The sequence below is a fragment of the Echeneis naucrates genome, chromosome 3 (genome assembly GCF_900963305.1).
Source record: "Echeneis naucrates chromosome 3, fEcheNa1.1, whole genome shotgun sequence".
NCBI classification, from domain to species: Eukaryota; Metazoa; Chordata; class Actinopteri; order Carangiformes; family Echeneidae; genus Echeneis; species Echeneis naucrates.
This window is the reverse complement of record NC_042513.1, coordinates 25,231,830-25,254,874: the sequence shown is the minus strand read 5'-3', so window position 1 is coordinate 25,254,874 and position 23,045 is coordinate 25,231,830. Positions and strand designations below refer to the sequence as shown.

The 23,045-nt window shown below is 43.2% G+C and overlaps 1 protein-coding gene across 3 annotated transcripts in view; it reads right to left on the bottom strand.

Annotated features, from left to right (window-relative positions):
* Positions 1–22,150, bottom strand: part of tox3 (TOX high mobility group box family member 3) — a 36,350-nt gene extending 14,200 nt beyond the window's left edge. For 2 of the 3 annotated variants that reach the window (XM_029498319.1, XM_029498320.1), the window contains exons 1-2: positions 21,560–22,150; positions 1,355–1,420 (exon numbers count right to left, since the gene is read on the bottom strand). In XM_029498319.1, coding sequence (XP_029354179.1) covers positions 1,355–1,420; positions 21,560–21,661 — 168 coding nt within the window. In that variant the 5' untranslated portion in view covers positions 21,662–22,150. The remainder of the gene's footprint in view (positions 1–1,354; positions 1,421–21,559) is intronic. The other variant, XM_029498318.1, reaches the window with a different exon arrangement.
* Between the last annotated feature and the right edge of the window lie 895 nt (positions 22,151–23,045).

Genomic DNA, 23,045 nt, shown 5'->3' with positions numbered 1-23,045 from the left:
CTGAAGACATCTCTCTCTCTCTCTGCTGCTCTCTCCCTCCTTCTAAGCACAATACCATCTGTGCCTTAACACTGGAAACAGTTGTTCCTTTTGATAAAATGTAAATGAGCTAGGCTGTTTTTATTAAGAAGCCCCCCCCCCCCCCCCCGCCTTCTCTATCCTCCAACTCTGTAGCCCATCCCCCCTTTGCCTCACAGCTGGGGACTGAATGCTCTCCAAGCAGCTTGTGTCGGCGTGGCCCCCGCTGCAGCGGGCCCCAGCGGCCCGTGGACACAGAGGATGCGTCCACTCAGCGTAAACGTGGGGGGAAATTAAACTTCTTCCACGACACGCCGCGGCTTTTGTGAGGCCGCCACTTTGCCAACACGAGGCCGCGCCTTCCAAAAGGACGTTTGGGCCCGAACTACACTGCTGCATCCCAACTAAACTGGCGTGAAGGAAAACAACGAGGTTAACAATAACATCCATGGCAGCGTCTGTGCAGAGATGCTTTGCTGTGGGTTCTGAAACCAGATTAATCTCCTCGGCTAAACTGGATGAGATTGGCCTGTTTGAACCACAGAGGATGATGGGTATTTTTGGTACACTTAATAAAATAAATACAATAAAATGGGTAAATTTAGCACGCTGTTAGGACTAGTATGGTTCAGAAAGATGCTTATTTGCCCCCAGAGAAACAACTATTCCCTCCATACTTTTAATGCAGCAGTACAGTGCGCTGAGGTAATACAGGGACTCCACAGCCAAAGGTTGTTGGTGACATTTCACTTTCTCTAAGTGCCGGCAGATAGAGCGGCTCAGAGTGACAGAACTACACAATCTCTTTGGGCCCCTTCGTTACGTCTTTGAAAGGAAGGAAGTAAAGCGCTGTTTATAACCTCAGCGTGCGGAGATATCGCTTCATCTCGGAGAGTGCAGTCAAGGCAGTCAGACCACATCAGCGTCAGCGCGCACAAGTTAGCGCGAGACAATATATTGTGATTCTATAGCTCTGCCTCGACTTTTTGCTCACGTCTCAGGACGAGTGGCGTTTAAGCAGGAAGCGTTTCAGGTAATAAAAAATAATGCTGCCGATGAAGAAAATGGGGACGTTTAAATTGGAGTTCAATTATGGATGTTGGCTGTATGAAACAGGTACTCTGCCTCGCGATATTGGATTTTACTCTGCCCATCTGCATTTCTCAAAAAGTGAATCACCAAGAACTATTAAAAAGACCAATTTCATTTTATCACCTCTAACTGAATTATAACTATATTTAGGTCTTACTGGGAAAGAAAATATCAATTCATAGTGTTTGTATGAGCTGAATTTCTTGTTTCATGCCATAAAGGGGAAAAAATAAAGCATACTCACATCGCCAGCAGCCAGCAGCGCACCATTCGCCTCCGCCATGTTCATGTAGTTGTTGTTATTCTGGAACTGCAAATGACAAGAAAGAAAAAAAAAAAACACGTAAGTGTCCAGATAACAGCCAATGTAACTGCTGCTCCCCCCTCATAATGGACACCTGTCACTCAAACAGGCTATCTCACTCAGCTCTGGATGTTTACACACCAAGTTAACCTTTTCTCTACGTGCACGGGCACATTCTGCCACTCTGCCATTATTGTGACATGACAAGAGGCGTTTGAGAGGCCCGAGCTGATTCGAACCAGGGTAATGAGAATCTGGTCCAGCTATTCAGCCTCTTACGGGATGGCAATTAAGTATATGCTTGCATCACAAAGCCAAGTATCAAGATGCAGTGGCAGGTTATTAACTTCAAATAACCTATGGGAGAGGTGAGGGGAAATCAGGAGGTGGAGTGTTTGGGTGTGTTTTTTTTTTTTTTTTTTGTATGGGTGGAGCTATTTAACGAATAATATTACTATCTAACTTTATTCATGTGAATTAACAATTTTTCATTCTGACAATTTACACAAAATAAGCATCTGCCTGTAAATGTGTGAAACAAAGATGGTGAGACGCATTCATGTTTCAGACAGCTGATCAGCTATTAAAACCCTGTACTTTGGTAGGAAATAACATGTTTTCACAACATCAGCAAACCCCCCCACCCCCTCCCTCCCCCGGCCCCCCCCCGGCCGCCACCCTCCCACCCCAACCCACACATAGCCTGCTGGCAAAATGGCAGTCACTTCCTTTCTTCGGAGGCACAACCATGCTGACAGGTAGGAACAATGGGACATAGAATGAAGAATTATGGGCTAGCAGCTGGGCCCAGGAGCACAATGCACCTCTCTGTGAGTGAGGAGTGCAAAACCCAGCCTACACGGCTCAGAGGAGAAAGAATCACAGCGCGTTTGCGTCTTCATGAGGTTCCACTGAGAACTCTTCATATTCTCAACAAAGCTCCGCAGTAATCTCCTTTGTGTGTTTATTACAAAGTCACTCTCTGAAAACATTATGAGTGACGAAGAACTCCGATAGACAAAAAAAAAATTGTAAAAAATAAAAATAAAATCCAAACAAAACAAACAAACAAACAAACAAACAAACAACTACAGCCCCCCTCCGGCTTCTTATCTGAGCAGAAGCCAAACAATAGTGGAAGCAAATTAAGATCACAGTGAACTGAGAAGTGCATTAATATATTTTCTAGCCCTCTGTGTGTTTTTTTTTTTTTTTTCCTTTTCTCCTTTTCTTCTGAGTGGTTAGTATGCGAATGTAATTACCGAAAGAGCTGCTGCTAATCAACTGCGAATGGTATCCATTAATTAGTCTATGCCCTGGAGAGAGAGAGACAGAGAGAGAATCAGCAGCAACGTTAACAGTGTTACGCACCAGCGAGAAGGAGCCACAAGCTCTGCTAGCAGTTTGCCGAAGCAGGTGGTTTGAGCTGTCTGGGCCTCCGGTGCCATTTTACCTGGAGCTGCCCCACTAAACTACATCTGACTCCAGCACTGGGGTTTACATGTTTGCACAACTGCTCAACACACAACGTACACTGACACACACACACACACACACACACACACGCATGAGACTCACGGGCCTCAAGTGAAAAACATCTGTCAATAGCGAGTCCTCTTTTGCTTCCCCAGCTGTGTGTAACTTCGAGACATGACATGGCTGGGTTACGTCAGCCACTCGGCTGGTAATTAACCTTATGCTGGGCTTATCTCAGAAGCCCCCCCCCCCCTACACACACACAAACACACACACATACGCACACATCTTCTTTTAGATAACAAATTGAAGTCTCAGAGATATCCCTCTCTATTTGAGCACTAGAAACATTGTTCTGATTGTGGGGGGAGATAGGACTCCATGCAGGGCTGTCTCCCTTTCTTCTGTCCCCATGTTATGAATAAGATTTCAAGAGAGCAGACAATTGCTCTTCATCCTAAATAGTTCCTTGATAATTTGGTGGGAAAATCCTTGAGGAACACAGACAGCTTTTAATCATCTGATACCGTTGCTTGTTTGCCTCTTTTCCCGCCTGTTGCATCGAAACGAGCGACAGTTTGTTTCTGGAGCTCTGTGACAGGTTCTGTGCGAACTCCTTGCTGGCATTGACGGTCACACATATTTTCGGCTCAATTACTCACCATGTTAGACATCAGGGGGTAATGTGGATGAGACCTTCATGAGCATGTGATTGTAAAAAAAAAAAAACGAACAAAAAAACAAAAACAGCAAGCAATGTGTATTGAGACAAACACGAAGTACACAAGTTCGGCCAAATTACATACCGACGGTACGGACGCTGATCTGAGTTGCATTAGCTTCATTAGAGAAAGCACAATCAAGTTAAGTCCAAGTGCTAATTAGTAGTGTGAAACTCCCTGGGCTCCGTCTGTGTGAGTCATGCTTTATTGTGTTTCCAGGGCCCTTTAAGAGCGGCTCCAAATCTCCTCTGAGATCTGTGACTAACATCCCAAGAAATGTCCCCAGCCGCTGGTATCAATCTTCTCCATTAAAAGCTGCACCGTGTTGTGGTGCAGCCCGGGCTGGAGGCCTCGGCGGACGACCTGAGCGGAGCAGGGAGTGAAGATTGTTATTGTTATTCCCAAGTAATTTTTTTTTTTTTTAAAGGGGTGAAGGCAGTTGGCGCTCGTGTTCGCGGCAGTGCCGATTGAGTCAAATGCCAGATGAAATTAAGTGTGATTGGAGGAGTGCAGCTGACGTTGAGGGACGGCGCTAAAATGGGTCAGCGCAAACAATGAAGGCTCTGTAATTAAAATGATGTGACGAGCTAGCAAAGAACTGCAGCAGCTATGTGAGGGGCCAAACAACCGTGTGTGTGTGTTTGGAAACTCCTTAACTGTCTTGTTAAGCAGCAGCTCAGACAGTGACGTTACAAGAAGCAGCATCTCACTTCCTCACTTCCCCCCCCCGAAAAAAAAAAAAAAAACCAAACAGTCATGTATTCCTAAAAGGGAGCCATAAGGAAGCTGTTGAAAAGGGCACTTTAAATAGCTTTGGGGGTTTTTATTAACAGAATGAATTCCCAGTTAAAGGTGTTCTGTAATATGAGTCGCACGAAGAGCCAGGCATGGCTACATGGCAGAGCAAACACTGGGCACTCAGTGTTTTTATTTCTCCTTCTGCACCACCAGCACATTTCTTCAATAACTGTTTAACAGGAGAGAATTAAGAGCTTACATGGACCCCGATCCTGACGTGAAAAGACTCCACTGTCAGGCTGAAAACCGGGCAACTTGAAGGAACGAATGTGCAATACTTTCTTTCATTCTGTGCTGAGATAATACGTCAGGGGTATCTTTGAATCAAAAAATAAACAAGAAACATCAATATGCATAGGGGCCAATCTAGATCTTTTTTTTTCTGACTGAAACTCTTCTGATTCCTGATACATCCCATTTTTTTTTAAACCCCAAAGCAGGAATATTTGTATGAAAGCATGTCCAGTGGGAAATAAGGTGTTTTACAGCTAAAACAGCAAACAAAATTATTTCAACCTCAGGGCGAACACAATATTGCACCAACATGACTCCATCTCACACCCAGTGTGATGGAGAAAGATCGTATCAGTAAACATGAACTGGACGGCCGAGATCCACAGAACACGTCTGAGGAGTCTAATAGCACAGGCGGCATCTTTGCATGCATACAAATGAAAAAAAAAAAACCAAAACAAAACCTGGCACCATTTTGTCCAACCAAAACTGCTTCGTCAACGGCCATCACAGAGTCCTCAAATTTGAAAGATGCGTGCCGAGATAACGTGTAAGTGAAGGAAATGGAGCTGCGAAGAGATTTGTTAATTCTTTTTTGAAACCAGTTTCAGCAGGCTGTTCTTTGGTGTTACAGTCCAATCAAAAAGTCACAATACCTGCGCTGTCTGTCAGCAGGTAACCAAATTGGACACATTCTTTTTCCCCGCTGAAAGCCACCAAACTAATTCAATCAAGCACCCAGGCGTTTCCAGAAACATATCAACTGCTGACAAGCGATTTTACAGTTCAGCTTGAGCTCAGTAATCACAGCCTGCCATGTGTTCTCTGGAACATGACACTTGTGCTAATATGGTCTCCAGTGGTCTCTATAAAAGGAGGCAAAAACACCACAGTTAAAACTCAACCTCCAATCCTGAGAAAGCCACAGTAATTTGCTATGTATTATTTTATGCAATTTCCTTTAAGGCTCGGCCCACCGCCAGGTTAGAGTCTCCCTCTTAGTGGAGGCGATTGGAGAGCGAAAAGAGCAGCTCTGTTTCTTTTCCTCGAGATCCTGCTTGGGCCCCGTTGAAGCCTCTGGAAAAGTTATCTTCTGATTCCCAAGGTCTTCCTCAACAAATACACGCTCATTTAGAGCCCAATTCGCCATAAACAGTCTGCAGCTGCCTCTCTGGTGATCACAAGGCCTATTCACGCCCAGCAGGCTGCTGCACATGCAGCGCAGAGCTGACATATATAGATATATTCCCTCCTATGTGTGCAGCAGTCAATTTGTAAAGCGACTCCACAACACAGCATGTCCACACAGCCGACTCACAAGCTGTGTTCTGATCTGCAGGCCGAATCGATTGGTAATTGAGTTTAAAGCTAAAATCATTACTCCCCCAGCCCAGCACTGTCTTCCACTATTAGCACTGCTAGTCCTCAACTACATAATGCAGCACTGAAGGGGAAGTTCATAGCAAGCATCTCGCTCCTCCTTTGCCTCTCAGCGCAGTGCAGAGTACGTTTACATTCGTGCTGAGAGTCCAGCATCAGTGTAAGTCCAAGTCTTATCTGGGATCTGAATCAAGCTGATGACAGTCTTGTTCAGGCTGTGTGTGGATTTATCTCGTCTCTCACACCACACTGACCATTGCGGTCTCCACTGTTGTCATCACTGCTTGCACTGTTTTAGTAAATGCTAACCTCAGGAAGATGTAAAACCCTCGAGAGCCGTAGTTCCATTTTTTTGTTGTCTTACATGCATGAGGTTCAGGTCGAAATTTAGACCTCCAGCTTTTGGATGTGTCATCACTAAGATCTCTAAATTGTAAGATGCTAGACTTTATAGATGGAGGTTGTCATCAGTCCCTGTTCTTCAAATTACTTCTTCACGGTGCGGGAACATTACAATTCTGTCATGTGGCATGAAAGTAAGTTTGCATATAAAACCAAAATGACAAGCTTACCTATCAAAATAAAGGAAAAACTTTGGGCGATTTCACAACTCAGCAGATATGTATTATGTTTTTTTTTTTTTTTCAAAGCTTCCCAGTCATTATGGCAGTGTTGACAGACAGTAAAATGCAAGTTATAGTTAGTTCATTCAGCAAAACTCCTCGAGGCTTTAAGTTACATTCAGTGCAGACATGGTGTGTAAGTGTGATAACATAGAGATGCAAAGAGACCAGGGTGAAACAGCATGTCTGAGATTGTTGCATTTTTTTTAAAGGCTTGCAAACAAGTTTTTTTTTTTTTTTTTTGTATTAATTCATACGTTAAGTTTAGACAGAAAAACTGCCACACTGTCACATAACGCACATTTTTGATGGGACTGTGGCCATCGAAGCAATCGTGAACTATCACTCGGAAAATCTGTTTGTTAGTTATTAAAATATTACAGTCTGGACCAAAGTTGTGGATGGACCTATGTTGCCACAGCACTAAAAAAAAAAAATAAGAAAGAAAAAAAGACTGATCTTACTTTGCTAAAAAAGTCGGGAGAGTAAAATTCTTTGTCATCAAGTTTTATGTTTAAATGTTGGTATTGAGAGCCAACAGAGCGACAATACACTAACACATTAACGCCATAATTTTGCACCACTGCTCCATCTGATGCCAGCATGTTACACAATGGAACTAAAACACACTGAGGTTCACCATAGCTACTGTTTTCTCTGAGGCTAAGACTTGCAAACGCTGCCAAAACAAAGACGGTCTCAGCATTTGTCATAATGGACCTGTAGCCTGAGCCGGGCAGTCTCAATACTATGCAGGTCAACATCCAACATCCCCCTTTTTTTTTTCCCCCCTTCTTCTTCTTCTTCTTCTTTTTTTCCTAGCTGTTGAGTTTGCTCTGTACTCTCAAGAGCAAATCCTAAAAGAAAGCACAAGCTAAATGGGGTGCCATCTTTGATCTGGCGGGGTGCAAAGCCATTGGCCCACAGCCACAAAGGGGCTTAGATGATGGAGAGAGCCTCAGAAACACGGTGTAGCTTTCTCACAATGGCTGCTGTTGCATGGACACACGGCTCTTGAGGAAGCAACATGAGAAAGGCTTGGCATGGCGGTGTTGTCTCACTCTTTCTGCTAAGCCGTGTCTCAGGGCTGTTTGCTCTTGGCAGCTTTGAAGCAACTTAGATCCAAGATGGTATCAGAGGTGTAGATTTGGAGCAAACTTGCTCTTCTCCGTTTGTCACTCAGGAGACCGCTCCGGCGTTACAGGAGCTAATAACCAAAACAAAAAAAGAATGTACCTGGTTAAATGTCATTGGGAAGAAGAACACATGCTTTCTGTTACTGGAAATTGGTTTGATTTTGGTGTCACCAATAGTTATGGTTGTGCTACTTCTCTTGGTTTGTCGGGTGACTGTGAGCTCTGGGACTTGGATTCACATAAAGCTCAACTGAAAGCTGCTGGGAGTGGAGTCCTCTCTTATTGCTTTAGCAGCACAGATGCATTTTTCTATTCCCCGTGTGCCATTACTGGCTAATACACTCATTATAACCAGCTTTGGGAACGTGCACAGTCAAGAGCTTTTAGTGATGGGCTCCACTCAATCCTATTTCTTATCAAGTAATAGCAGCAGGAACATTGGTGGATAAAACAATACATTTTCATGTGCTGCACATACAGTTCAGGTATGAAAGCCTTACATACTGAGAGCAACCACATCAAGATATTTAATCCAGTGATGTCTTCTTCTATGGTGGTGCGTGGAAAGGATCTGATATAATGAACATTAGAAACACACAGTCTGCAGATTGTATACCATTTCCAGGGCCGTGCTCGTTAAAAAACATGAGGAATTATTTAAACTCTTGCAAAATCTCCACATTAAACCCCTTAAAAAGGTTCAAGTCATTTTGCAGCGTCGTGTGCAGCCAGTTATACGTTTAGTCTTTTAGCCTTTTTGCTCCAGTAATAGATTTTAAGACCTTCATGTGCACACTTTGACAACAACTTTCCAAGTTTGTGTGCAACCTGTGTCTTTTCTGTTATTTTTTTCCATAAGTCCACAGTAAGCACAAACCGACCAGTTGTTCAATCTCTATAAATCTGAAAAACACAAACTGCTAAGCGGTGACTCATATATCAGTCTATTATATACTACAGGGCTGACTGTATTAAACAAATGGCTGGGCCTGCAGCTGGAAAAGAGAGGCAATATAGAGAGAGCAGAGGTTATTGTCTAATTTAAATCTTGGCTGCTTTCCCAGAGCTGTACCACATTCCAATTTGTGGCTGTGTTGCTTGGCGCTACTGACAGAGGTCCGGCTGCAAATACTCACGGGCTCCTCTCCAGAAATGTGTCTCCAAACTGACAATCAACAAGTTGGCAGAGATTAACGGAATGACTGGGGCAAATTAGGTGAAATAATGAAAATGCGCAGACATTGATTGTTTGTGCTTTGTCCAATTTCGGGATGTGTTCCTTTTTTTTTTTTTCTTTTTTTTTTCTTTTTCCTCTTTTTAAATCTCCAACTGCGGCAGCAGTAATATATCTATAATCATAACGATTTGCCGTGCAACAAACAAGACAAGAAAAAAAAAAAAAAAGCGGCGCATCGTCTCTGTACCATCTTTTGAGTTTCATGATGAAATAGCAGCTGTAAAAGACATCTGTGAAAACATAGTAGTTACAGGATGGTTGAGCAGGCTCTTAGAAGCAATTAGCTATTTCATGCATTCTCTCTTTGGCATACTATTGTCCATTCATCTGCAGGATTGACAGCACACCAGGACATCATTAGCCAAGCCTGACAGCTGTTGAGTTGCAGACATTGTTTTTCTTGTGACAGCAACTATCAGGCTAAGTGCTTCACTAATGTTTTTAACAGTAGTTAAACTCAAAATGTCACTTTAACATTTCCCACTTCAAAAGCGCTGTGAGATTAAGATACGGGCTTTGAATAATTACAAACACTAAGCTTCAACTTTGATTCCATATCATTGCGCTGACATTTAAAGAGATTCGGAACAAAGACGCACTACGCATCTTTTAGTCATAATGCAAAAATGATTCCTTTTCCGCCGTGTAAAAACGACAGGTAGGAGATCAAAGGCACATAGAAACCTAGAGGTCTGAGGCGCTTTCAAAAGAATAACGCGAGTTAGCAAAAGTGTAAAAAGCTCTATTTAATGAAAACTTACACGTGTGGCCAATTTCCCTATTGATCCGACAAACTGGTAAAAATCCATTTTGCCTAACAAATACAATGTTAAAGCTGTAAAAATGTATACATGGATCACAGTTTGCCTGGATTGTTCTGTAGATTGAGTTTCCAAAGAGTTTAAAAGCAGAGCACCTTGAACCTGTCTCTCTTTTTATTACTATTTAAAATAATTGCATATGTTGTATTTGTACAACTCTCCTTTGCAGCTTTATTGATTTCCTCCTTTGCCCGCAGCTCACCCTGAACACTTCTATTCCATTTGTCTACTGGAAGCAGCTAAAAAAAAAAAAAGGGGGGGGGAGTGGAGGGGGACTGACATTTTCTGGATTTGAGCCTTAACCTCTATTTTAGGATCACGCTGCGAGTTTTGCCACTAAAATAAATGAGAGCAGGACACCGTCTGCCCTGCTCTCACACCTTCCTGTGCACATGTTCTCACATCACTCTTCATTTGTCTTCATTAGGCCCAGTCTTGACCCGTTTCTCTGAATTCTCTGCTTGTTCGTACGTTCTGGTCCTAACGTCGCGTCAGCCTGGGCGATATTAAAGGTTAAACCGCTGCACAACTTTCTGTTTACAAAAGTGATCACCGACTAGCTGTGCAAATTCATTCTATATATTTTTTTGGCTCACGTTTCGTGGCTTAACGTAGATATAAAAAGCAATCTCCCACGTCCGTCAGCTGAATTCAGCCAACAATCCCCGAAAGATAAAGGCCACTGATCCATTTAATCGATATGTAAACAAAAGCAGTGATTTCAACCGGGGGCGCCCTGCTGTAAAACCCGAAAGGCCGCCGCTTTAATTTGCAGCGAGAAACAGAATTCCCACTGTCAACTTGTCATCAGCTAATTTACCTGGAGCCAGAGGGGGAGATTCACTGGACACATAGGGAGAGTTAATCTCTTCATTCATCTTCGCTAAAAAGATCGACCCAATTAGCTCACCGCATTGACTGACAGCCCTTGTGTTTGGTTTCCTCCCTCGACTCCCCCCGCCTCCCACCACCACCACCAACACCTTCTTAAACGGGTAGTTATGCCGTTTATGCTGGCTCCAGCTAAAGGGCCTCTAAAATTATTTGAGAGTACTGTACAATAGCGAAATAATCATGATGTCTTTATTCAAATCTGTTGAGTCTGAAATATTCACCACTGCAATTTGCTGTGACTGATTAGCCAGTGGAAGGGTTGCTTGGGGATAGCTCTCCAGAGCTCTGTAATTGAGCGGATTTGACTTGGGAGAGGGTTTTTTTTTTTTTCTCCCCTTTCTGCTGATAACTACACACATTCCCTTTTTAATGTACTTTTCTTTTTTTAGCCTCTCCAAAGAGCCGGTGCACATCAGAACTATGATGCTTGCAGAAACAGCAGTATGCAGTATGTAGGCCAGTTTATATCTCAGTCACTCTCCCCTGGGAGACGGGCCTCAACGTCATCTTTCATCTGCTGATTTACCGTGATATCTCTTGCTGCAGCCCGGAGAATGGGCAAAGTTGGTTGACCTGGTCACTGCAGGACCGTCACATCCAGAAACTCAGAGATCAGGACAAGGGCCCTGAGGACTGCCGCCGTGGCTTTCAACATCCCACAATGCAAACAACCTCGAGAAGGTTGATACGAATGTCTGGGTGTCATTAGTATTTCTGTCTTACACATTTTTACAGATTTCATTATTTGGCAACTTTTCCATCAATCAGAGCAAAACTTTCAGACTTCTCTGTCCAGTAGCTTCAGGTGGTTCATGTTGACTTGTAATGGAGAAGTCTGGACAATTATCGCCGTGCGACATCACCAAGAAGTTGCCCTCTACCCATTTTATAGCCCGCTGCACTTGTGCCTCACGCTGTTCTGTAACTTCCCCTCGTTGCCACCATAAGATTGCTTCAACATTTCTGCGAAATCCATCAGTGTTTTCCTTTGATGACCTGCGCTTGTATTTTGCAGTTGGCACATACATGTGAGGGATTGCAGGGGGGCTTAAAAAGGGACAATAAAGGGGTAAGCCATCAAATAATGTCTAATAATGAGCTGTTTCATTATAATCCTGTGTGGATAATTATAAGATTAATATGTCAGTCCTGCGTCCCGGAGAAGCTCTGTTCACCGCAGCCATTGTGCCACAACGCAATGAGAACGGTTTTCTTCTCTCACCTTAAATCTTGTTTATTTTGGGGCGGAAAACAAAGCAAGATGCTGTTATTCTTTTCCAAAACACAACACTAATGCTCCGGGGCATGATTTGTCATTGTTATTCAGAGCTCGCTCACCTACACTTACAACATGATCCTTCTGGATTTTAATTAAGCACAAAGGTACCTCCCAGGGGGTTCTGACTTGGCAAAGGAAACTACTTTGATTTATGTACTACTTTGTTGTTCCTGCTTGAAGCTTGCCTGTTATGAGAGACTGTTGTGATGAATGAAAGAACAGGGCAATTATTCTTATTTGTTAATTAGTTCCTGTTTGGTATATGTTCTTCTAAAAATATCTCCAGCCAGTAACAGTGAAGCTGAGCATCTCTCAACCACACAGAGGAACCAATAACCATGGCAGGACTGGGTAAACTGGGACGCTCACCGGCTCGGGCTGGTTCAGTTTCAGATCAATTTTGTGACGATTCTTCAGGACATCAACTAAAGCTGACAGCAACGTGTGTCTTTTCGTGATGCCGGAAGCTTAACACATTCATTTGCCTTGGCCGCCGTCCATACAGCACCAATCAGCGTGACATGAGCATGTTTGTCAATTACCAATATGCTTCTCAGACTGATAAAATTAACTTTTTTTCTGTATATGAGGAAAGGATTGTGTAGTAATGCACAAGGCGAAACAAACAGGGATATATATATATATATATATAAAGTCTGGACAGAAGATTATTATTACTCTGTAGAAAGGGGTATTATCAGCTCTGTAATACGAGGTCTAAATCTTATCAAGTGTTTATTTGTTAGACATAGCGAGCACTGATGTTTCTCTCTTCAGGTATTACTCACTCAGTGATCAGATCGCACGCATAGCAGGCAGATTTCAATACAAAATAGAAGCCACTGGTGAGAGTACAGTGCAGAAGAAACCCCGGCTGCTAAATGTGTCAGAAGTTTCATACCTTTCTACTTTCACTTGTCAAAAACCAAAGCAGCAGCTTAAGACATATCCTGGGATGAGTTTTGAAAGCTGATGGTCAGGGACCGTTTTCAGAGACAGACCTTGTATGAGGGCTTCTCTTCTAGATGCATATCAGAGGCTAATGGAGTCTGGAAACTACAGGGGTTCTGCGGGGTCTCTGCGATTAGCTCGCAGAGCTGCTGAAGGTCAGCGCTGCTGAGCTGAGCAGCCACAAGCCTTCATAAAACCATGCAGCGTATCATTATTTTCAAAGTGTTTCATTATGGACGGTTAACCTTGGCTAACTCTGACCTAACACTTTAATCAGCTGCCTGTAATGCCTTTGAAACGGTGTAATCATTCAGCTTCTCCTCTTGTTTATCAGTGGGGGAGACACAGAAATGTGGGCCTATTAAAAAAAAAAAAAGACTTAACATTTTCCCCAAGGCTGTTCAGGTGTTTGAAAAGTTTACACCACCAGTCCGAACCCCCAGACATCAGGAAGTAGATCAGTTTCCTCAGATGGACTGTCATTTGGAAGAATCGTCGGTGGCCATCCGGCGAGGGAAATCCCTGCCAGCGCTGAGGCCTCGCGGACCTTGATCTGGAGCCCGTCCCTGCCATCCCGCACCGTCACGACGAGCCAGCAGAAACACGCATGTCACAATAAATGAGTCCATGCTGAGAAAGAACCCTGACTTCAACTCCTGAAAATATCAGAAGTTGGCTCAAGAATTTCACGGAGCGCGGCTCATAATCCCAGCTGAGGTTTCAGGGACTGGACCTTTATTGTCCATGTCCACTGTTCCTTTTGATTTCATAGATGAATACTGCATGATCTTTAACAGAAAATCTGATCTGTTGGTCATACCAGAGACAACCTAGATTTGTTTTAATCAAGATGTTCACATATAATCACAACGGATCAATGTTGAAAAAGGTCAGCGTCTTGTGTCTCAAGTCAGCTTTGTACCGGCTGAACACACAAGTTACTTATTGTGAGAAATTGTGTCAATTGAACAAATATTGTATGTAGTATATATATAGAAATAATAAAGAATAGTAGAATCATACCCAGTAATAAAGAGCAGTGGTTGTTTAGTTTCAGTGCAGAAGATTCTTTTGAAGGTTACACATTTGACAACCCAACTACATGGAGCACACTGAGGGCAAACACATTTTTCTTGGAACAGCTGTTTTACTCTCCTCCGGGGCTTAACAGAACAGACAATCCTCCATCAGTGCAACAAATCGAGAGCTCCATGTCAATGAACATGAACTAAGACAAAAAAAAAACCCTCTAACTATTCATGCCAGTGAATGATGTTCTTATCAGTCACATGCATGTATATTAAAGAGCCATTTGAACTGTGATGGGGTGAGATGGCGGTTTTCCAGTTTTTGGGAGACTATTACAGCTCATTTTGGTGGGGGGGGGGTGAAGTGGCTTTATAGGGAGCAGTAATATGGCTATGGCAGTAACTGCTCAGACATCAGATCAACATCAACCACAAACAGCCGATATGAGCACAGTCTGTGTGGAAAAGAGGCAAAAAAAAAAAAAAAACTGTTATTCTTGTTAGTCTTGCCTCTCAGCAAAAAACTGATTCAGTCTGATGATTTAGGGATGTGCTTTAAAGTGACATTTTGGCAGTCTGCTGTGTGATAAACATCTTATATCCAAAGCCGGTCTTTCCTGGAACCATGTGGCAGGTTTTCTACAGCACAGCATCTATTTGACCATTCAAATACAAGTTTTATTTACCCTCATTATTTCAGCTCTTTGTCCAAGAGGTCTGAGGGGTATTTGCACACCTGCTACTATTGTCAGTCCTTTTAGCACAACCTGGTAACACACTGCATTATGGGAATGTGTGATGTAGGAGGGGGCTGCTGGAGAGGCTGAATTAATCACACTGCGTAAAATGTAATACTACACACACCTGCTGCCTGAGCAGCTCATAATGAGAAAGAAATTCACATTCAAACTGATACAGGAACAATAGTTGGAACGGTGACTAATATTTCTGAGTGGGCTGCTTTAGCTGGAATGGCCGCAGCAATAATCAAAGCATAAAATGAAACCTACACCAGGCCAATAACTCTCCTTTGGCTGACAGGACGAATTTATACCTTGCAGGAAATAATATATATGTGATTCTGCGTTTACCCGACTGGAAGCTGACTTAAGAGAAAATAACATTAACAGCTCGAGGAAAGAAGTCTGATTAACAGCATGGCAATGAATTCACGTTGTCCAGTCTCAAAATATTACGCATAACTGTGTGAGCAGGACATTCGTCAGTGGCCCGTGCTCCTTGAAAAGAGCCAAAGGCTTATGTCAAGCAAGTCAAATTGAAAAGGAAAACAGCAGAATGTTTTGATACAGTCTGTGAGCCCATTAAGAGAATTGGACATCAGATCTATGAAACATGGAATGGCTGCGTCTCTGGAAAGCTTTAAAAAATGAATGTGCCTTAACAGCGAGGCTAACCGCTAAAGGGACACAACACTTATTGAATCAGCCAACCAGAAGTGATTGACTGGTCCTTTTGAAAGCTGCTTAATTCACGGTAAAAGCACTTTTTTTGGAGGTGGGCACAAGGAGACCCCCCCCCCCCGGCCCCACCCTCCCACACCCTCACCCACCTCCTCCCCTTCCTTTTAATAAATCAGCAAGGTTGGGGCTGTCAAAGATGTAGTGAGCCAAAACCAGATTAAAACAGTTTATCACAGTGGAAAAATATCTCTGGTTTGATTCAGAGGAGCAGAGTATTCACAGAAAATAGAAAGAATCCTTCAACTTTCCCGAAGACGAGTTCAGTTTCTGCCCAGAACTATAACTTATGTGTGTGTCTGCAGAGGGCTTAGCATTTGTGCATTTCCTCAAACAAAAAATATAAAGAAATAACACACACACACACACCGTTTAAACATTTTGAATACAACATTGCAACTGACGGCAGCGTGGATGGCTCTTAGAAGCTCCACTGTATATTGTCACCAAAATTAAATAAGTCGTATATCTGAGTTGTTGGCGTGCTATGTTTCATTTGAATGGTAATGAAGCATCAAATAATAACATATATTGGAGCGAGGTAATAATGATACAAGGAGCAATTTTCATTCAAGCAACAGAGCATGTTGTACTGCACATCTCAACTCTAAGCTCTAAATCTCGTCTTCAGAAATTAGCGGCGGAAAAAAAAAAAAGCTTGTAAAGCTATTAGGAAGTCTGACGAACGATCAATAACGCACCATTTACGCAACACTTTGAAGAACACAAGCAAACACCTATCTCCTCCTTTAATGTATGACATTGGGTGTCAAAAGAAACTATTTCTCCTCAGGCACTTATATGGTTTGATGGATGGTCTTGCGAAGCTGTGCACATGATCAAAATCCAATAACAAATGTGTCTCTCCTGCGCATTCATCCTCTTTATCACTGAAAGAGATGTTTTTGAAACAACCATGTAGCTACAAATCCTCCAGAAGGAGGCAGTTGTTTTAGTTCAGCGGGGAGCAACGCTGCCGAGGTTAATCCTCAAAGAAAAACATGAAAAATCATACAGCTGCACAAAGACATCCGACGTGTAGGAATCGATCCGATTGCTGGTTTTACTGTGCTCCATATTATCTGGGTCCTAATTTGTCCCTGGTTGTGAAATCGCAACCTAAAGCACAGGACTGAGATGTTTTTTGTTTTTTTTATGTCTACAGCCATGTCAGATGGAGAGAGAGTCGCCAAACACAACTGTGGGGAAAGCATTTTAGCTGTGTGAGGCTTGTCTAAATGAACCGCACTGAGTCAAGCGTGGGGAGATGTAATGAAGAGGATTTACGAGCAGAGATGGCGGGATTACAGAAGGTCTCTATGAGTGCAGATCGGGGTAATGGTCTACGTCTGTACAAGATTTCAGAGCCACTGTTGTCACATCCACCTCATAAACAAAGTAGATAACCTGGTCTATTCATGAGAATGCACTGAAGAAAAAAAACTCGAACAGATCCTCAGAGACTTAGCTGGTGGCTGTGCACACGTCACACGTCCGCAATGTCGACTTCTTAATCTGATGAAGAAAGCAAAGCGAGTGACATCTGTGGTACTGTGATGCCTCCGGAATCAGACTCATGGTTTGATACAACCATATGTCCTCACTGTGAACCCCTTTAAAAGTCACTTCTCAAACACGCTTACATTTCCCACAAATCTGTAGCCATCCTCTTTATGAGGTGCCCTTTGGAGGAACCAGGACGGCGCGTTGAGGAGCATCTGCTCCGTATAGACACGTGTGTGGCGTGGTCCGTAAAACAGAGGAGCCGTTCTTACACGCAGGAACCCCGAGTACAGTATGTGCCTCGGAGTGGACGGGCTAAAAATAACGCTCTGTAATCTCAGTGGGAAAATTAGCTGTTTAATAAATGTGTTGAACGACGTCTTCTGACGGGCTGCAGCTCAAAGACTCAGCACAACATATCAGCTATTCACTTTTTGGGCACTTAAACGTTTAACACGCACCCCGGAGTCATACCCATCAAACATTTGACAAAACAGACACACACACACTTTAAGCTGTGTTTGGATATGTTTAGAATGTGTGTGATGAAATGGCACCAGCTGTGTACACTGGAGAGATGCACAAGGCCCCCTGGTTGAGCTGAGGGTTAACCCCTTCCCTCCCCAGGAAACATGGAGGGGGCGGGGTCAACAGACACAGAAGAAACTTGGTCCACTCCAGGTTGGACACAATAAATGGTTTTCCGCTGGCACAGTTCAATTAATCCACCAAGATTCTTGAAATGTTTGTTGTTTTTGGTTTAGTGACTCCGGCGTGTGCCACCGGGAGCCACAAACACGAATCTGAGCCGCCCACGTCACATTTTACAGGCGACATAGAAAGCTGCTGATAATTGCAGCTTCCGCTCTACATCATCATAACAAATCTTAGAGTCTGAACAACTTCATAATCGCTGTTTTCACAGCATAGTTAGCCCTTCACATCACGCGTGAGTGCACAATCAAATCAAAAGAGTAGACGGTGAATAAATTCTCCACTTTGTATTCAGCCTAAAAAGATATTTGAGAATTTGTTTTATAATAATCTTGCAGTCCAATTTTAATCTGATGACCTCCATGGTGAATCCAGCACAGTGTTGTTTTAACAGGAGACCAACAAATGCTACAGAAACAACACAATGGAACCAACCAAACTACAAATGTTGCTCTACCCAAGAATTCAGCCAGTAGTCATTAAATGTTCAGTCTAATTTCATGCTTAACATGACATGAGTAGTTTCACAATAACACGACGAAGTTGGTGCTCAGGAAAAGAAGATCATCGCTTTTCTCATTCTTTTGTCACATTTTTTGACAACCTGTAACAACTACTACACAAATATGGCTAAGGAGAATTCTAAAAACTGTTTGGACCATCCGTGCTGTTAAAGACGGGATCTGATCTCATGACAATCAGGACTGTAGCAAAAGGAGCTGGCACTGATTAGGAAGACGACGTCACACAAGTTTGCAACTTTCCATCTACAGTGTGTGCTAATGTGCTTCTGCAACAGTGTCGTTAAATCGCTCAGATGTCCGGCCAAGTCTCAGCTACAAAGAACTTTGACGTCTCAGAGGTGCTGGTATTAGTTTTGCAAATAAACCTAAAGTGTTTGCACTAGTGTAGGTGAAAAGTTTGTATTAACATCTGTTGGTAATTTCAGTCTTTCTTTGCCTGGAGGTAATGAAAGCCCTCAGTAAATGGATAGTGTATCTGAAACATTATTAAACTTAAAAAAAAAAAAAAGGGGCCAGATGGCTGTAAATATGGGCATAACACTGGGTCCCTTTCATGAAACCATTAAAGTCAGTCACGTTTGGCTTTTACAAATAAGGGTTTCAAAAACAGTCAAATCCAAACAGCACCAAGTCTTTGGTTGACGCAGAGCTTGCCTAGAAAAACTCCAAACCTATAACTGTCTCATATCATGGTGAGGCATCACCAAAGCGATGAAGCATCCAACAAATGGGAACTGCATATGTTTATACAGGCTGTTCAAATATTATTTAAAGCATGGTATACTTTTTTATTTTCCTAATTTTTTACCCAGACAACCTGAGGACAATCGCAGTTGAAAGTAAAAGTAGGCTGTTTCGGCCTTGGGCAGAAAAGATCTATGCTCAACCTCATATCAAGGCGGCTTAAGAGAAATGGAGCCCGCTGTGAAAGCCCCGTCACCCACCTGAACACTAAAAAAAAAATAAAAAAAATCACAGAGAGGGGCCTCAGCATTTGATTCGATGACAGAAGACTTTAGCTCTGTCAAATTACAGCCAGTGATGTTTCCTGCTAAATATATTTTATGAGTGTTATTCATCTGTGTGAAGCTGTGGCATGTTTCTCTTCAGGACTGCTGTGTCTGCACTGAAAAAACAGGCAGCTTCATTAGTCATGACTGCAGCATCTAATTAAGTTTGTGCTACTTGTTTGGACTTTATTTAATTTTTTATTTTTTTGTAAATTTAAGAGAATCTCTGATGTTTCAAAGTGTCTCTGGGCCCTTCTTGTCCCTGCTGTCATTAAAATTTAACATTTCCTGTGCCAGCGTTTGAGAGGGTATTGCCTGAGCTCAAATCAAAACTGTGAATCGAGTGAAAGTTGTTTGCTAAAAAAAAAAATAAAATAATAAAAAAAGGTGCAGCAGTATCTTATAAATAGATGTAAGAAGTAATGCTTTGGTTCTGTGTGACTTGTAAGCAATGCCACATCTTTTGGATGACTAACCGCTCCGCGTTGTGCTACCTCTCGGCAAGTTGATTCAAATAAACTGGAGGCTTATTTGAAAGATGCATGCAAAAGAATTTGTTTGTTCATCATGGAGAAGCTTTGTAATTAGCATGAAATGCATGCTTTGTACCACCCACCCCCCTCCACCCCCTCCACCCCACCTCTCTCTCTTCAAAATAACAGCTAGAGATACTTGATAAGCACCTTCTCACCACCCTCCCTCTTCGCTCCTTGCCTCCTTTTTTTTTTTTTGCATCGTGGCCAATTACTGTTACAGATGGAAAATTTCACTTGACCTGGGGAATGTGAGCGAGAACTAAAAAAAAGAAAATGGCAGTCTGTCTTCTTAAACCGATTCAAAGCAGTGTAGTTAAAAATTTCTCAAGGCTGATGAAGACATGATGAAATTGGGCACATATGACAACTTGGCCACATGACAAAGAGCTGATGAAACAGTGAGAAACCTGGTAACCGTTTTTGAGCAGCATCAGATTGCGAGGGCTGTATAATTTGGGAGGGGGTGGTGTGTGTGTGTAGATGGTGGGGGGCTACCTTTGTTTAGACTTCATAAAAGCAGCACGCTGCTGTTGTGTGATTTTTGCCTGTCATACTGATGTTCCTTCTTGCTGGGGAACAGAAGAGTGGAGCTGCTGGCGGATCACCGGCCTCATAGTTGGACTGTTACATCACTGACAAAACATCCCAAACCATCAACTGTGTTTTACATAACCTCAGTCTCACATTTGGGAATTAATAAACTTGTCATTCCTCGTCAGCGTTATTATTAACAAGTCAAAGACACTCCCGAGTTTTGCTCACTGTGTGCAGCTGTGGCAATGTGAACACAACAACTTCCTGCTTTAACGATAACAACACGGATGCAGAAAACAGGCTGTCCGGCTCGCAGGACGCTGTGCTGCACATCAGGCTGTTTTTATTAGCGTGACAGTCAGTTTTCTGAGGCCGTGTTTGCATAAACGCACAACACAGCGCGATGCTGACAGTGAACACACTCAGGCTGAACAGAGAGAAAGTCTGCTGCCTCTCTCTCCTTCTGTCCGAGTCTCCACATGGAGCTCTGAAGATGAAAAGTGATAACTGAGAGTTCTTTTGTAGCCACAGTCCAAAAAACAAAAAATTAATAAAAATAAAAGTCCAAAAGTCCAATTTGTTAAGCGCTGGTTTAAAAGTTCACTGGCTGTCAGATCTAACTGGATGATTTTATGGATCCAGGTAAACAGAATAACACACACCAACAGGCTAAACAAGTGTTTCTATGACCTGCTGTGGATCATGAGCAGGATTACAGAGAAGCTGAGGAGTTTATTTGACATTTGATAGCCTGCATCGTACTTTGATCGCATCTAATTCCTGTACTGTAGCCCGGAGAGGGTTTGCTGATGCAATGATCCAACACTGATGTTGAACAACATTAAAACCGTGTATCCAGCAGCGCCGTCGACTGTGGGTCACATCACTCTGGTCAGAGTTCAGCCATGCAGAGAGACACACAAAGTACCACACAGCTCCCCCTGCACTCTCATTTCCATTAACACACAACAACAAAAGTTTGTGCCAGAGGTGAGTTCTTGTCATCAGGCAGCGGTGATGGTGATGGGAAGGAAGGAGGTGGGTTAGATGGATAGTTGTGTTAGTGGTGTGTGTGTGTGTGTGTGTGGGGGGGGGGGGGGGGGGGGGGGGAAGGGGGGGTTAGGTTCATTAGCCCCAATTTGCATAGAAAATAATATCAATCCAATATGTTCATTCAGTCATAGCAGACCAGATCAGCATCAGCATGTTCACACACACACACACACACAACTGGGCTTAAGGCACAGCCAACAGAGGGATCTCTCACCTTATTAAAGTTGTAGTAGCCCAAACAGTGGGCGAAATCCAGGTTCTGCGGATCTCCTGGAATAGAATTCCCACCAGCGGTCGGATAAAATCTTACATCCATGATGGGAGCTGGAGCTGGAGCCGGAGCCTGGTCTGCACGGAGCTCGGTCTGTTTCTGCCCTTTACAATCCAAGCGCACAGAGACAGAGACGGAGAGGCGAAGACCCCAGCTTTGTTGGGGAGGGGAGGGGAGGAGGAGGAGGAGGAGGAGGGGGGGGGGTGGAAATTCAGATTCTGCTGTAAGCCGAGCAGAATCAGGGCTTCGGGGCAAAGTTTAGGATATTCCTCTTCTTACACCTGGTTCATTTCTGGAGGAGGTCTGATGGAGGTTGGACTGAGCCCCGGTGAGCCGTGCGTCCCCCGCATTTACACACAGCTGCTGCTGGATACAAAGAGGACAGGAGACCGGCGACCGAGCGAAGGTCCACCTCCTTTCCCCTCACGCTTTGGATGCAGGAAAAAAGAGACGAATAAAAAGAGAAAATAATAATAATAAAAAAAAAGAAAAAGAAATATGTAACACAAATTATAATAACTAAACACCACAAGTAAGTCCGCCAGTAGGGGAAGAAAGTGCGCAGAAATGTGTCCGTATCCTCCGACTGCTTCTCTCAGAAGTTCATTTCTCCAACTTTAGGAAACAAGTTGTTGGAGCGGTGTGAAACTAAAGAGCAGCTCTGTGGCCCATCTGCTGGGTGATGCGGCGTTTTGCAGGGTTTGTAAAAAAAAAAAACCCACCAAAAAACACACAAACAAACAAACAAAGCCCCCCCCCCAAAAAAAAACAAACAAGCATAACAACAACAACAACAACAACAACAACTACAGCGACAAACACGAACACAAGCGCTCCACAGATGGTGCAGTTAGTGAGTGTGCTGCGGCGCCTTCGGCTCTGGCTGTCGGAGTGATGAACAAGGAGAAATGTGTGAAGAAGGCGGCCACTCCCCAAACACTACGAAGCCACGCCCCTGAAAACACTGCATTTAGCATTCAGGTCCCTGTGACATGCTGCCATGTAATAATTCAGTCCAATTACAGCAGTCTGACTCATCTGCCCCCTCGTGAGATTTGTTTTTGTTTGTATTGAAATAGTTTTTCGCCCAGATGGTTTTGGTTGCGTGTGTGTATCTAAAATGACCTTTGAGACTTTTTTTTTTTTTTTTTTTTTTTAACATCAGCCATTAATGATCTTTTAAAGAAACCAATTATGCCAGCCAAAAGCTGATCCAGGGGACGCCTTGGTGCACGTTTAACTTTTCATGCATTATATTTCTTCTCCACGTTTTTTTTTATTTTATGTAATCCAGCTCTCACTTTGCTTTTATCTGGATTCAAATCGGACCGTATGTCTGTGTTGTGTGACTGCTCGGAATCTGACGCAGAACTTACAGAGAACCCCGTTCTGTTATTTCCCTTTTCCTCCTGTTGTCGTACACTCATGA